The sequence below is a fragment of the Urocampus carinirostris genome, chromosome 11, assembly GCF_059441175.1.
Source record: "Urocampus carinirostris isolate Australia breed hairy pipefish chromosome 11, RoL_Ucar_1.0, whole genome shotgun sequence".
Taxonomy (NCBI): Eukaryota; Metazoa; Chordata; class Actinopteri; order Syngnathiformes; family Syngnathidae; genus Urocampus; species Urocampus carinirostris.
The window spans coordinates 40,001,247-40,017,263 of NC_142359.1; the positions used below are offsets into that span (position 1 = coordinate 40,001,247).

Below are 16,017 nucleotides of genomic sequence, written 5' to 3' on the forward strand. Positions count from 1 at the left end.
AAGCACCATGGCAAAGCAATCGGACCTCTATTACTCTCTCTTTTTACCTATCTCCATTTGTCTCTATTGTTCACTCTCTCGCCTTCTCTTTTTTCTATCTTTAATAATTTTTCACTCATTTTCTCTCCACTCTGTCTCTTTCTCTACCTCTTTGTCTCTCCTCTTCTCTTTCTTTTTTCTCTCTTTCACGATCTCTCCCTTCTCTTTCTCTGGTTCATTCTTTTCCTAGCTCTTTCTCTTCTCTTTCTCTCTTTTGTTCTCTTCCTCCCCCCTCTCCTCTCTTTCTCTCTTTCTCCCTCTTACTCTCTCGCGCACTCTCTGTATCTATTTCTCACTCTCTCGCTCTTATTCTGTCTTTCTTTTCTCTCGTTCTCCAACTCACTTTACCCTTTCTCTTTCTCCATTTCTCCCTCTCTCTCATTTCTCCCTTCCTTTCTTTATGTCTCTCTCTTTTTCATTGTTTTTTTTTCTCTCTCTCTCTTGGACTGTTTTTCACTTCTTTCTCCTCTTTTCTGTTGTTTTATTTCTCTTTTGTTCTATCCCTCTCTCTCTCTGGTCTCTTCCTCACCCAGTTCCTGCTCTTGCTTTCCCTGTTCTCTCTCTCTCTCTCTCTCTCTCTCTCTCTCTCTCTCTCTCTCTCTCTCTCTCTCTCTCTCTCTCTCTTTCTTTCTCTTGTCTCTCTCTCTCTTTCTCTTGTCTCTCTCTTTTTCCTCATTTCATCTCATTAGCTGCACCGCTTATCCTCAATAGGGTCGCGGGGGTGCTGGAGCCCATCCCAGCAATCATCGGGCATTGGGCAGGGGACACCCTGAACTGGTTGCCAGCCAATCGCAGGGCACACAGAGACAGACAACTCGCTTGCTCATTCACACCTAGGGACAATTTGGACCGGCCAATCCACCTGAAATGCATGTCTTTGGAATGTGGGAGGAAACCGGAGTGCCCGGAAGAAACCCACGCAAGCACGGAGAGAGCACACAACTGCGCTGCCGTGCTGCCCTCTTTCTTTCCTATATTTGTCTTTTTTCTTTCTTTATCAATCTCTCTCTTGTCTCTCTCTTTATCTCTTTAATCTATTAGTCTAATTTTTTTTGAGCTCGTGGCCCCTAGCTAAAATGAGTTAGACCCCCCCCCCCTGTTTTAAGGGACCTATAGCATATGCCAGTGGGCAGCAGGTCAAAAAAGGTGATGGCCAATGTGATGGAGTTGTTGATAATGTTGTCAGCTTTACTGCAATTGCCAGCAATGTACTTCAGACTAGGCATAGAGCAGCTGCTAGATTTTCTGGCTTGTATTGAGAGCCTCGTGAATCGCTGCGCACATTTTCTACTAAAAAAAGATCCAATGAACCAAAATAGGTCACTTCAATCTAATAAATGTGTTTTAAAAAGTTACTGTAATTCTTTGTTTTTGGCAACGGTTACGTTCCAAAAATGTCCTTCGATAGTCAAAACCCGTGAAATAGAAACCTTATTTATTTACATTATACAGGCTAAAGAATTTGTTTAACAAATATTAGTACTGTTTTTTACAAACGTATTTTTTACAAATAACTGTGAAATAATTTTCCTGTGGTGAGGGGCCCTCTCCTTCTGAGAGGTGTGAGAATTCTCCCACCGTGGTCCGCTGCGTGTCGTAAGAAGCGACTAAAGTGGAGGGAGCGAAGGGACTGGGGATCCTCTCCTCTATCTCTACTCCCTAAGAGACAGGAAGGCAAAGAAAGGGGGCGGGAGACCGAAAAGTCTCGCAAACCCTAGTTACAGGGTCACTAAATGTGAGAGGATGTGGAAGTAAAGCGACTGAGTGGAAGACAGAGGAGTTCGGAAGGATGATGATTAGAAGGAAAGTGGATGTGTTAGCCTTGAGTGAAACAAAGATGAAAGGAAAGGGTTAATTACAGTTTGGAGGTATGTATGGTAGAAAGTCTGGAGTTACGGGTGGACATGCTAGAGAAGGAGTGGCTGTGCTTGTGAGTGAGAAAGCAAAAGAAAAACTGTTGGAGTGAAAAGAGCCTCCAGAATTATATGGGTGAGGTTAAAGTGGGCGGCAGTAGCTCAGGAGGTAGAGCGATCGTTTTAGGATTAAGGGATCCCAGTTCGAATCCCGGCTTGTCCGTGTTACATGCCGAAGTGTCCTTGGGTAAGACACTGAACCCCCAATACCCCCAAAAAGCAGGTTAGCGCCTTACATGGCTGCACAGATCACGGCCGCTATTGGGAAATGTGAAGCACAATGTAAAGCGCTTTGGGAAGTCATTGACTTGAAAAGCGCTATATAAATGCAGATCATTTCATAAATGCAGATCATTTCAAAGTGGGGTGTAGAAGTATGGATGTTTATAAGTGCATATGGAGCTGGTTCAGAAAGAAGTGCTGAGGATAGAGAGGAGTTCTGGAAGGATTTGTCCGAATGTGTGGCAAATGCGAAAGAAGGGTGGAAAGTGGTAATACTAGGTGCCCTGTATGCTAGATTGGGTGACGGAACGGTTGAAAATGTGGTTGGTAGATATGGAGTACCAGGAATAAATTGATTGAGTTATGTGTGGAAAATGAGTTGGTGATTGCAAATACATTGTTTAAAAAGAGGGACGTGAATATGTATACTTTTGTCAGAGTGAATGGTGGTGAGATGGTGGACAGAGCACTGATGGATTATGTAGTGGTTAGGAAAGGGATCTTAAGTAGATCATTGGATGTGCATGTTTACAAAGGTGAAATGAGTGGTATGTCTGATCATTTTTATTCATATAGACGGTCTATATGAATTGGAAAATATTAAGAATTAAGAAAACTGAGAATAGATGGATTGTGGAGGGCTAGTTATAAGAAGAGTGTGAGGGAAGAGGTGAAAATGTCAGAGTTGAATAAGGCAGAAAAGGAAAGCGCATTTGAGGAGAGGATAGAGGAAGATTATGAATGGATTAGTAGAAGAGAAGTGGAGAGTGTGGTAATAGAATGGAAGTGGTTTAAAGAGGCAGTGTTGAGGAGTGTGAAATAAGTGTGTGGAATGAGAAAAGTTGGTCGAGGTATTAAGAAAGGAAGTGAATGGAGAATGATGAGGTCTTAGAGGCTGTGACAGAGAAGAGACGTGCCTTTGAGGAGTGGCTGCAAGATAAGAGTGGTGATGCGTATGAAAGGTATAAAGTGAAGAAAAGGTTGGTAAAATTGGTAGTGGAAGCAGCGAAAAGAAAAGCAAATGATGAAAGGTGTTGAAAGATGTGAGTGAACTTTAAGGAAAGGAGAAAGGTGTTCTGGAAAGAAGTGAAGAGTAAGAGCGAGTCAGGAAAGGAAGAGCAAGGGAAAGATAATGACGGTAGATTGCTGGTTAGCGCTAGTGCAGTCAGGACGAGATGGGCAGAGTATTTTGATGAGTTGTTGAATGTGGAAGATGGGAGAGAAGTGAGAGTGGAGGCGATCGGTGGTATGGGGAGAATGTCCGTGCTGGGTGATTTAAACGTAAAGCCTGTTGAAACATGGGATGTGCAAGAGGCAGTGAAAAAAATGAAAGGGCGCAAGGCGTCTGGGTTGGATGGTTGGACTGCTGAATGCTTGAATAAAGGTGGCACGGCTACAGTTGACTGGTTAGTACGCTTGTGGAATATATGCTTTTTAAGTGGTGTGGTTCTTGTTAATTGGTGTAGTGCATGTGTGGTGCCATTGTGTAATGGTAAAGGGGATAAGTATGAATCTAGCCAGTCGAGAGGTATCAGTTTCTTGTCCACGCCCGGTAAGCTGTATGGAAGAGTCTTGATTAAGAGGGTGAGAGGAAGAACAGATAAGGTGGTGATGGAGAAGCAGAGTGGTTTCAGGAAAGGAAGAGGATGTGTGGATCAGGTTTTTGCAGTACGACAGGTGTGTGAGAAATATTTTGCAAAAGGTAAGGATGTTTTTTTGGCTTTCATGGATTTGGAAAAGGCGTATGACAGGGTCGATAGAGAGGCATTGCGGCAGGTGATGGTAATGTGTGAAGTTGGTGGAAGTATTGAAGAGTTTTTATGTGAACAGCAGAGCATGTGTAAGAGTAGGGAGTGAGACAAATGAGTGGTTCCCTTTGTTGACTGGTGGGAGACAGGGCTGTGTGTTGTCATCATGGCTGTTCAATGTGTACTTGGATGGTGTGGTGAGAGAGGTGAATGCAAGAGTATTTGGCAGAGGTGTAGAGATGATGGATAACAGTGTAACGGTGTGGCATCTAAGTCAGTTGTTGTTTGCAGATGACACACCGCTTGTGGCTGATTCTGAGGAAACATTGAGAAGGTTGGTAATGGAGTTTGGAAGAGTGTGTGATAGGCGTAAGTTATGTGTTGGGAAGAGTAAGGTTATAAAGTGTTCATGTGATCGAGTGGGCATGGCGTTGGAAATAAGGTTGCATTGACAGGTGCTGGAAGAAGTTGAAGTCTTTAGGTATTTGGGTTGTGATGTGGCTGCAGTTGGTGGAATGGAGTGCGAGGTATAAGAGTGAATCAAGGAAGCAAGGTTTTGTGTGACAAGATTGGCTAGATTGAGAAATGAAATTGTGAGAGACAGAACTGGAGTAGTAGTGGAACTGAGCAAGCGTGTGGATAGGATGGCCGAGGAGCAAATGTTGAAGAGGATCTACTGAGCAGAAGTAAATAGAAGGAGACCAAAAGGAAGGCCGCGATTGACGTGGATGGATGGTGTTATGAGTGCACTGCAGGAAAGAGATCTAAATATACTGGAGGCTAGAGCTCTTGTCGGTGATAGGAATGAGTGGAGAGGTGTTGTAAAAGAATAGTGGGATGTTTAGACATGTTCTAAGGGATAAGTAGGGCACCTGTATGATGCGGCAGGCGTAAACCAGCGAAAGCTTTTGGGCTTTGCTGTTGGACAGAAGAGTGTATTGTGTCACCCTGAGCCGAGTGACATGGTCGCTTTCTTGTGTCCCGTTTCATCTGGAGGGATGAAAGTATGACCAACTTGTGTGCCGAGCTGCCTAACTTGTTTGTGTGTCTGGGCATTTGGGTTGGCCATTTTGTTTCCATCATGTGGACGTTATGGAAAACTGCTTTAACCTTACATTAGGCAGAGGTCGGCAACCCAAAATTTTAAAAGAGGCATATTTGGGGGAAAAATATGTATGGATCTGCTTAAAAATGAAAAGCCTTATATGAGTAGGGAAACACATATACATTATCCGTCTATATGAATTGGAAAATATTAAGAATGTTCGTGTCCTGTTATCTTTCTGGTGGGGGTCCCTTAAGCACTGGGGCTCTAGGGGTTCTATTTCCTGTGGTGTGTCTTGGGCAAGCACAGCCTGGTGGCGCACATCCCTCTCGAGGCCAACAAGTGTTTTCACCCGGTCTCGAAGCGGTGACCTTTCACATGTTAAGCGAATGTGCTAACCACCGCACTACAGAGACACCTACACCGATCAATCATTTGTCCATTATCAAACATTATTAAAAAAGCACCAGCTGCAAGAGAAAGTTTGAGTGGAGAAGTTCAACTTATGTTGGCAATAGAAAGCCTCTGCCTTTTGGCCCCAGCTGCCAGTACTTTTGTAGGTCCAGAGCACATATGACTCAAAACCCAAAGGCCAAATGTGGCCTGTCACGTAATTTTAGGTGGCCCATGAAACAATGCTGAGAGAAAAATGAGCTGCAGTTTTAGATATGTTCGCCAAAGTCGGGCACAAGTCTCAAAGAAACTGAAGCTGTGTGTACTTTCTCTCTTCCTCTTATTCTTTCTTTATTTTTTTTTCTTTGTTTCTTTCTTTCTCTCTTTTCTCTCTTTCTTTCCTACTTTTATTCTCTCTCGGTCTCTATCTCTCTCACTCCTTTTATTCACACACGCATTCCTTATTTATTCTTCTTTCTTTCCTTTTTCAGTCTCTCTTCTTTCTCTTTTTCTTAATGTATTTATTTCTTTTATTCTCTGTCTGTTTTCTCTCTCTCTCTCTTGCTCTTTCTTTCTCTCTTTTACACAGTCTATCTCCCTCGTTCCCTCACCCTCTTTTCCTTCCTATGCTTCACTCACTCTTCTTTCTTCCTTTCTCTGTCTCTCTCTCTCTCTCTCTCTTTCTCTCTTTATTTTTCTCTCGCTGTCTCTTTTTCTCTTATGTCTCTTCTCTTTCTTTTTATCTGTCTGTCTCTATCTCTTTCCCTCTTTTTTTCTCTGTCTATAGTTCTTTCTGACTACAAAAATCTAACTGGAAATCAAAGCTGCGAGACGTGACACAATTGGAAGCTGTTTTAACGCACAGCAGCGCTATTTCATGATACCTCACGAGTCAAATGAAAACACTACAAAGGCGAGCTACGAGGTTGCGACGCTGATCGCTAAGCACTGCAAACCTTTCACGAAGGGTGAATTTATTAAAGGAATGAATAATCAGCGCTCACACATTTTCAGCTTACCAAATAATACCCGCTTTCTGAAGAATTTAGACACCCCTTGCTGTACTGTGATGAAGGAGTCTCACATTTTGGACCAATTCCCCAAAATGTTTCGATGATCCATAAGTGGCCCGAGAATCTCCTCAATTGCTCACATTGACAAATGTGTTGAATGCAGCAGTTTTGATGATGTTGCTGGAAGCCGTCATCAGAACCAGATGCAGTTCCACTCTATGGCCTTTTATGGAGAGGGAGCCAGACGTATTTTCTGCCTGTTTTTTTGTCTGATTACCCTCCCAAATCCCCCACACCCAACACACACACACGTCTCTGACCTTTTGCAAAGCATTTGCAGTCTATTTTGTTCACAAATCCTGCACCCACATGACATGACAAGTGTTTTGTCTACATGATCTTGGACCCCGGTATTGTGTGTCTGGGTGTTTTCCACCAGATTAAGGTTCCTAGCTCAGAAGGTCAGCAGCAGGTTAATAGGACGAAAGAGGGTGTGGGAAGGCACGCAGATCTGTCTCACAGCTCAAAAAGGAAAAAGAAGCAACCTGCTGGCAATTTGCACAATTTGTCTGGAGATTTAGAGATTGAGAGCTTTTAGCTGCCTTTCAAGCGGAAAGATCACATCATGTAATCAGCCATGATCCTCGTGAGTGTTAAGAATTTGTCACCTAGGAAGAAAGGAAAACAAATGGAACGTTTTTTTTTTCTCTGCTCTCGTCTTATTCATCGTATTTTCTTGCATCGACGAGGAAAATCCGAGGGTATTCAAAACTTCAGTAATGCGGTGCAGGTGATGCTCTGTTGGATCGGCATTGATTGCAATTGGAAATTGAGGCAATTTGTCTTCAACACTGCAAATCTCATGTCAGCTTGAAGTGCTGTGAAATCACTCCAAAAGGAGCACTGGAGAAATAAGACTTAAGTTTATTTATTATACAGTGTCGAGCAAACATTGAACGGACCTATTCCTCTTTACTACTGTGATTGCGTTCTATTATTTTAGGGCATTTTTTAATGTTGCACTTTTGCACATTTTTCATGGTAAACAATGTATTCATGCAAAAAGAGAATGACGAAAAAATAGAGAATTATTTTTAAAAGCGACAATGTTTCCCTATTCCAGTGTACTTCTTTCCATGATTTAATATTAAAATAAACATTATCTGATTTGGTGAAAATGTTGTAATGGCAGAGTTCACTCTACAAGGAAGGCAAATACCATGAGCTATTTTAGAAGAAAATTCAAAGGTCAAGGTTTAATTGTTTATTGTCTAGTGTAACCAAAAAAGACCAACCAAACAAGATTTCAAACTTCGGACACTCAAAGTGACCAAACAATTTTTGTTGTCGTTTTTTTCCTAAGCCTTTCGCAAGTTTGTTTGTTTGGTACCTGTAGCAGCAAGATGGCCTTCAATTATGTCAGCCCCGCCATATGAGGCTCATTTTATGTAGATTAAGTTAAAATTTCTCAAATGGAGAATATTAAGGGGGGGAAAAAAGCAAGATAGTGAAAGTTCATGTACTTTCACTTATTTGAATCTTTTTTTTTTTACCACTCAGAGGGGTTAATAATTTAGACTCTTCCTATTGAGTTCATAATTAAGCTAAAGTTATATAAAGAAACACAAATACTAATCAATAAGAAAAATAATTAAGTATTGAGATTGTATTTATGTTCATTTTTACTTATTTTTAAATTGAATTAAATAGTAATCAATTTAAAAAATTGTACCGTTTGAACAAATAATCATAATATGGTGTGCAATATCTCATTTTAAAGTATTATGAAAAAGTGGAATGGCCTGGCGTAGGTGGGCTTCGTACTTGGGCAAGGTTGTTGTTGGGGCTGTGGTTTGTTGAAAAAGCACCAGGGAGCCACTTGGGAGAAACATTAATTACATTTGTGTACGTTTTCACTAAAAACGGTTCAGCCATTTTGGAGCCCATAAGCGACAAACACACACACACACACACACACACACACACACATATATATGTTCTGTTTTACCCTGGCCCTCATTTTATGTATCCAATCATGGCAAACATACAATCCGCGGACAGGATTTGGCCCACTGGATCATTTAATCCAGCCCACCTGAGTATGTCAAATAAGAAGCAAGTTTCTAGGTCACACGTGTCAAACATGTGGCCCGCAAACAAGATCAGGCCCTCTAAGGTTTTCAACACCCAGAGAAGCACAATAGAAAAATCAGCTGCAGTTTGAAATATGTCCACTTGATGTCGACAAAGCCAGGCACCACTTGCAAAGGTACTGGAGCTATATTACTTTATCTTTCTCGCTCTTCTTTTCTCTCTTTCTTTCTCTCCCCCTTTCTGACTCTCTTTTTCTCTATTTATTTCTCTCTTTCTCTATATCTGTCTCTTTCTCCCATTTATTTTTTCTTCCTTTCTCTTTCACTCTCTCTTTCTTTTACTTTCCCTCACTTTCTCTGTTTTCCTGTCTCTCTCTCTCTATGTCACTATTTCTATTATCTCTCTTTTTTCTTTCCTTTTCTCTTTTTTCCTTTCTTTTTTCTTTCTATCTCTTACTCATTTCTCTTTCTTTGTCTATATCACTCTCTCTCCCTAGGTTTCTCATTTTCATCTTGTTTTTTTTCTTTTTCACTCTCTTCTCTTTTTCATTATTCCTGTCTATCTTGTTCTTTCTCTCTCTCTTGTTCTCTTCGTCTCCCTCTTTTTTCTCTCTCTTTCTCTCACTTGATGTCATTCTGTATTTCTCCTCTCACTTTTTTTATTTCAGTCTTTCTTACTTACTTTATTCCAGTTTTTCTCTCTTTAATGTACTAGTCCGGCCGTTGTGAGAGTTTTTTCTCTACCATGTGGCCCCCAAGCTCAACTGAGTTTGTCACCCCTGCTTTAAGTTATTTCTATCAATAGTTCGGATTTTTAAATAAATGCAAACCATGAATTTTCGGTTTGTATAGTGTGGTGAGTGGGTACAGGTGTAAAACGGCATTCACTCATCTGTTAAAATAAACCAATGTACACCTTCAATAACTAAAATGCAACTAAACTAAAATCTTTTTCCCAGATTGTTTTGAAATAAATGTGTTGTGTTTATAAAAGAGCCCTTGTCATCCATGATTAAAATATGTAGTAGGGTAGTTACTAATGTAGGCTGAATGATAAGGCATAATAAGGAAAAATTAAGCTTCAAATTAGGAGTTGACATTTTTTACTGCTCAGGCCCGCAAGAACAGAAAGTCTGGATCCGTCCCCCTAACCAAAATGAGTTTGACATCCCTGATCTAATGGAAATACTCAAAGATGTTCAATTAAGTTAGATCGCATTTATTATGAATGTATGTATCACATAAGCTTTCTGTGCGCAGGCTGTGCGGCTATCCTCCCTTTTACGACGAGAACGACTCAAAACTGTTTGAGCAGATCCTCAAAGCGGACTACGAGTTTGACGCACCGTATTGGGACGACATATCTGATTCTGGTGAGCCATCAGCCTCATCTTATTGTCATTTTACCGTTTCTGCTGTGACTCACTACGGGCAACCCATAGTGCTCAGATCATGGGCGGTGTGCTTGAGTATAGGCTTAAATATAATAAAAGACGCTAGCTAAAATCTAAAATGAAATGAAATGATCTGTATTTTATATAGCGCTTTTCAAGTCAATTAAGACTTCCCAAAGCGCTTTACAATGTGGTTCCTATTACCAATTCATACACACTCACACACCAATAACGGCCGTGCAGCCATGCAAGGCACCAACCTGCTTATTGGGGGCATTAGGGGTTCAGTGTCTTACCCAAGGACACTTCGACATGTAACACAGAGGAGCCGGGATTCAAACCTGTGATCTCTTAATCCTAAAACGAGCGCTCTACAGTGTAAATCAAAACAAATATGTAAACAACGCGAGTCGGAAATACTCCACTGCCTTGGAATGGTTCAGGCCATTTGATTGGTAGCACCGCATTGTGGCAGATTCTGTAAAAGCTCTGCTGTGTTGCAGTGAGAGTATGTTATCATGGAAGCGCCAAAGTACCATAATTCGATTAAAAAAAAAAACATTCAAAAATAAAAAACGCCCCTAAAACTTTTAGCAAATATTTTAGTTAAAATGTTGTCATCATTGAATTTTACATCACTTTTACTACTACTAATAATAATAATAATAGCAAATTGAATTATCCTTGCACATGACTTATCGCTAGCCAATCCACTGTTGGTATAAACGAGACTGAACACATTAAAGAAAGTGTCTATTTTCAAACCTACTGCAGATGGTTAGCTCTTTAGTGTTACCATTAGCCAAATATCAATATTAACCAAAGTCCTAGCAGAGAAATAAAACATGGAAGGAAAGGGCACAAAAACTTCCTTAACCCCTTAATGCCGGACTGTTGATAAGCAAATACGTGTATGTACAATGTCACCAGTCTCTGAAATATGTCATGCCACAAAACATTGTGAATCTTAAACCCTTGGGATTCAAGAAATAATAACCATTTTAAAATATTCTCATCACAGAAACATTCCGATCAGTCTGATACAAGATATTACTATAAAAAAACAAAACTATAAAGCTGGCATAACTCACCAATAACGTCCTCTGGCCATCATCAAATGAGTTGAATGTGGCTTTGATACCCCCAGGAAAATCCAGAGAATCCAACCGTGTAAAATATTTACAGCAAAACACATAAAAATAAAAATGAAAAATAAAAAAAAAATAAAAATAAAAATGTTGACAAATAAAATAAAAAAACAAAAAACAAAACAAAAAATGCCTGTGTTGAAGTGTTGATTGACCCCTCGAAAGAGAAGTCAAACGTTAACAACTCTTTCACAATCTCTAAAAAATTGGCCAGGTAAAATGTAAATTTACAAAGGTTTTAGTGTTGTAAACTGGTCGTCTCCAAGTTTGCAGCTTTTGGAACCTCCTAAACCTAACATTATAGAAATGTTAAAAGTACAATAATTAGTTTTTCAGATTTTGATCAAATTTGACAAGGTACCAGGTAAGGCTTCAAGCTATTGTCTCACCTGTTTTCCAGCTGGGATCCCCATGCTGCATTCATCTGCTGGCATTTAATTGCAAAAAAACAAAAGGCCAGAACCAAAACTTCTATTTGTGTAAATTCCAACTGAGATTACACAATGTTAGTATAGTTATTCTATATAACACGCTACAGTGGGCATTTGCACGTCACACTGGGTATTTGTATATTGTATTCTTTTGGCTTTATTATTGTACTGTTCTCAGCTCAGGGATGCTGCTGGAAATGTGAATTTCCCTTCGGGGATGAATAAAGTATCTATCTATCTATCTATCTATCTATCTATCTATCTATCTATCTATCTATCTATCTATCTATCTATCTATCTATCTATCTATCTATCTATCTATCTATCTATCTATCTATCTATCTATCTATCTATCTATCTATCTATCTATCTATCTATCTATCTATCTATCTATCTAGTAGCACTTGCAGTGATTATTTTAGTTTGGAACATAGAGCGTTTCTTTTCAAAAGAGACCAAAACCGTCCATATTCTCCAAAAGATTCAAGAACAGCATTCAATTAACCTTTTGTAAGTCTTCGTTTTTGATCTAGGCAAATTTTACTAGGACATTAAAGTGTTAACATTGTGTGCTTTGTTTCTCTAGCTAAGGATTTCATCAGCAACCTAATGGAAAAAGATCCATCCAAGCGGTTTACCTGTGATCAGGCCCTCCGACATCCCTGGTGAGGGATTCTCACACAGTCGCACACGAACTCGTGATCATTTTGACCGAGTCATGAGCGCCAACCGATTTTGCCCTCGTTTACCAGGATTGCCGGGGACACGGCTCTCTGCAAGAACATCCACGAGTCGGTCAGCCGGCAAATTAGGAAAAACTTCGCCAAGAGCAAATGGAGGGTAAATACTTTTCCTTCTAAGATTATTTAGCGCTACTGCGTTAGTGCGTTTATAAAATCGTCTCGCACGCTTTTCTTCTGCCTTCTCCAGCAAGCTTTTAATGCCACAGTGGTGGTTCGCCACATGAGGCGGCTGCAGCTCGGCAGCAGCATGGCGGCCAGCATGGACGCGGCAAATCTCCCCCACAGGGCAAACCAGAAGCTGAATCACCATCAGAGCCAAGTAGACCAGAACAGGCCAGCTCCAGGACAGAATGCCGGCTCAGACACGAGCCAGAATTTGTCTTTTGAACCTTTACCAGTGCCTTGCAAGGAATGTGAGTAGCACAAGGGTTAGCAAACTATTTGGTGTGGAGTGCCACTTTCAAATTTCCTTATAAATCAGTGTGCCACACCAAGATTAATGACTCGCACAACATTTTTTTAATATCCAACAGAGCTGTAATTTTACACCAGTCTAAATATACAACATGGATACACATTTTAACCGTATAACTCAGTGTTTTTCGAGCCTTTTTGAACCAAGGTACACTTTCATTTATTAAAAAGTTCCGTGGCATACCGTCCGTCGAAAATGTTCGAAAATTAATTTATGTCAAATATTTTACTGTACTACCTCATAAGCAGATAATTACTATACAAAAACGAGAAAATAATACTTAGAATAAAAAGAGTGATGTGCTTTATGTTTTTATTTTTTACAGTGCAATCTTAAACCGCTTTGTTAAACAAATTAAGTTATTAAATTTACTGTGCTACTTCAAGAGCAGATAATTAGTACGTAAAAAGTGTATAAAAATCTACTGCCACCTACTGATATGGATGACTATTACAGTTCCTCGTCTGAAGAGTGCAAAAATACTGAATAATGGCCTGATTTTTTGGAAAGATAAAATTCCAGCGGCACACTAGACAAGGTCTCACGGCACACGAGTGCCCGGCACACTGGTTGAAAAACACTGGTACAACTGACCTATTTATCTTCTACTATTATAACTAAAATATGGATATAAACAACATGTGGAAAGGCCTGTAGCCATTCTGACTTCATCTTTTTACCAAAATAATTAAGCAGAATCAACCATTCTTCATCAACTATAAACTACAATCAAAGTAATATGGACAGCTACTATACCATTCATCAATGATATCTTGTTGCAGAAAATATCAAAACTTGAAATAACAGCAGCAAAGCAGAAGGCGCGCGCACACACACACGCTTCTTTAAAAAATTCAGTCAATCAGTCAATTGTTTTCTGTGCTTTGCTATTCAGTGAGCAATTTGTAAGATAGCTTCAGTGGTGTTTTTAGCAGCGACAAATGTTTTTAGGGTCTGTGTTCGTTTGCTACCTGGACACAGCGCGTTTTAATGTCTCCTCCTTGAATTTATGTTTTGTCTCGTAATGACGTTTAACACTTGATGCGCGAGGTACAACGCTCCAGTCATCTGTCCACGCTGGCTGGAAAGAACGAGATGTTTTGCTCGATTAGTTAATTTATCGCCCGCGTGTGTTTCGTTGGCTGGGTTAAGACACGGAGCTCTCCTTTGCGTGACACACAGAGGGGCGGTAACGTAAATGGTCTGCATTTATAAAGCGCTTTTCAAGTAAAGCTTCTAAATAACACGGTGCACAACTGAAAATGTCTAAATTTCAGGTAAATGAGCTTTAAAAAAAAAAAAACATTATTACTTTGCCGTTTGCTCCCGTGCCACAGGTTAACCCCTCGCGTTCCACTGCTGGCACGCGTGTCACAAGTTGCCAACCCCTGGAGTAGCATGTAAACACATAGAACCAGCTTTGAACAGTGACAAATGTAATATCACCAGAGTAGAGGTAAGATTCGGCCTAAAAATCCAGCCCGACCCTGCCCGCGGGCATAAAAGCACAACCATACCGAAACCCGACCGACGATTACAACACCAACAACAACATCTCAAAGGACATACGAAGACCACCGGGATGTCCCTGGGTGACCTGCCCGCCCAACAAGCGACGGAGACGGCGGAGGGAACGTAAACAAAAACGAGGCTCTCGGGGAGGCTTAGCGGAGAAGCTAAAAAGGCGACCACACCGACAAGCGCTTCCGAGTATCTTCCTGACCAACGCCAGATCCATCGTACAAAAAATCAGTGAGCTTGAGCTGCGGATAGCTACCAACAGCTTCGTACGAAATAGCAATATTTTTGTGAAAAAAGTAATCGAGTAATAATGATAATTTGGTGTCAAAAAAGTTGCGTCCCGGGGACGCATGTTGATTTGACACTATGCGTCCCCAGCAAAAATGATGCGTCTAGGACGCAGGGACGCGGGCAAATGAGAACATTGATAATATAATTACAAAATAGTCATCCAAATAATTACTTGAGTAAAATTAAGTGTGCCAAACAACATGCAGGCTGTGCAGATCTTTCAGAAAAGGAAAAAAAAATGGCAAGAGAGAAGCCCGGCCCAACTTAATGATTGACATGAAGGGACCAGGCTTGGGCCCAAGAGCTTACCTCTACTCTCGGTCAAAAATGTAGGTGTCACATTTGACCCTAATCTGTCCTTTCAGTTACAAGTTAAATATACCAAAGTCCATGCAGATATGTGTATGTCACCAACAAAACCTGAAAATCATATCTTGAACTGACAGGGAACCAGTGCATGTCAGCTAAAATTGGGGTAATCTGATCAAACTTTCTTGTCCTAGTTAAAAGCCTCGCTGCAGCATTTTGTTACTGCTGTACATGTCATGATTACCGATGTGAATCACCTGTGCCCGCTCATTTGGCGCCAACTGCAGCGGGTTCTGATTGGCTCCCTGTCAGTATTTGAACCGAATCCTGTCAATCCCGTGTGGTCAGTCTATCTGCGAATCATCGTGTATACAAGGCAAGCCTTTTTCAACCCTGACCTCCGCCTGTCCCGTTTGCTTCCGTTTGTCTCCGGCTACAACCCGTTTTGATCCCAATCACGTCCGCTCTCCTGTCCCTGCTAACGACCCCTTTTTGTTCCCGACTACGTCTGCTCTCCCGTCCTGGCTTACGACTCGTTTCCGACCCCGACCACATCTTGCTCTCCCACTGCCATCGCTCGCTACGGAAGATCCACTTCCGTGTTCGGATTAAAATCCGAGTACGAGAGCGATTTGATTCCGCGCCCAGCGAACACCGGATCGTGGGCGCAGCCCTTCCTCTATCTTTCAATAAAACGTAAACGTCTTGCAAGTGGGTCCTGTTTCTGTTCTGGTCCTGACAGTAAAGTAAGATAAAAAATATAACATTGACTGCTGCAAAGGAGTGGCTCAATTGTCTTACCCTCCTGATTTTGTTAAAATGAAAGAAATATCAGAGATGTTTTACAATTAGCTTCTTTTTAAATGATCAGTTCATTCCGCGCTGAAAAGTCAATATTTTTAATAGACATTTTGTTGTGTCGTGCAGGGATTCCAGTTTAAAGTTGCTTAGTATAAAAAAGTTTAAATGAGTAGAATAATAGATTTTTAAAAAGTTCTTTGTGCAGAAAACAACATTATAATTAGTAATATACTGAACAAAGAGGAAGCCCAAAACCTACCCCCGCTTTTTACTTCTTTTTCCTCACTGTTTTTCTTATTTTATTTTATTTTTTCCCATTTCTTTTTTTGCTCTTCCTCTTTTTCTTTTTCTTTTTTTGTTTTATTCTTTTGTCTTTTTCTTTCCCCTGCTTTTTACTCCAATTTTCTTGCTTTTTGATATTTTTTTTTTCTTTTTTCT

The 16,017-nt window shown here is 40.6% G+C and overlaps 1 protein-coding gene across 4 annotated transcripts in view; it reads left to right on the forward strand.

Annotated features, from left to right (window-relative positions):
- The window catches only part of camk1da (calcium/calmodulin-dependent protein kinase 1Da), an 86,893-nt gene that overhangs the window by 58,992 nt on the left and 11,884 nt on the right, over positions 1-16,017 (forward strand). For all 4 annotated transcript variants that reach the window (XM_088347435.1, XM_088347432.1, XM_088347433.1 and 1 more), the window contains 4 exons: positions 9,727-9,839; positions 12,026-12,104; positions 12,192-12,279; positions 12,370-12,595. In XM_088347435.1, the coding sequence (XP_088203561.1) occupies positions 9,727-9,839; positions 12,026-12,104; positions 12,192-12,279; positions 12,370-12,595 (506 nt within the window). The remainder of the gene's footprint in view (positions 1-9,726; positions 9,840-12,025; positions 12,105-12,191; positions 12,280-12,369; positions 12,596-16,017) is intronic.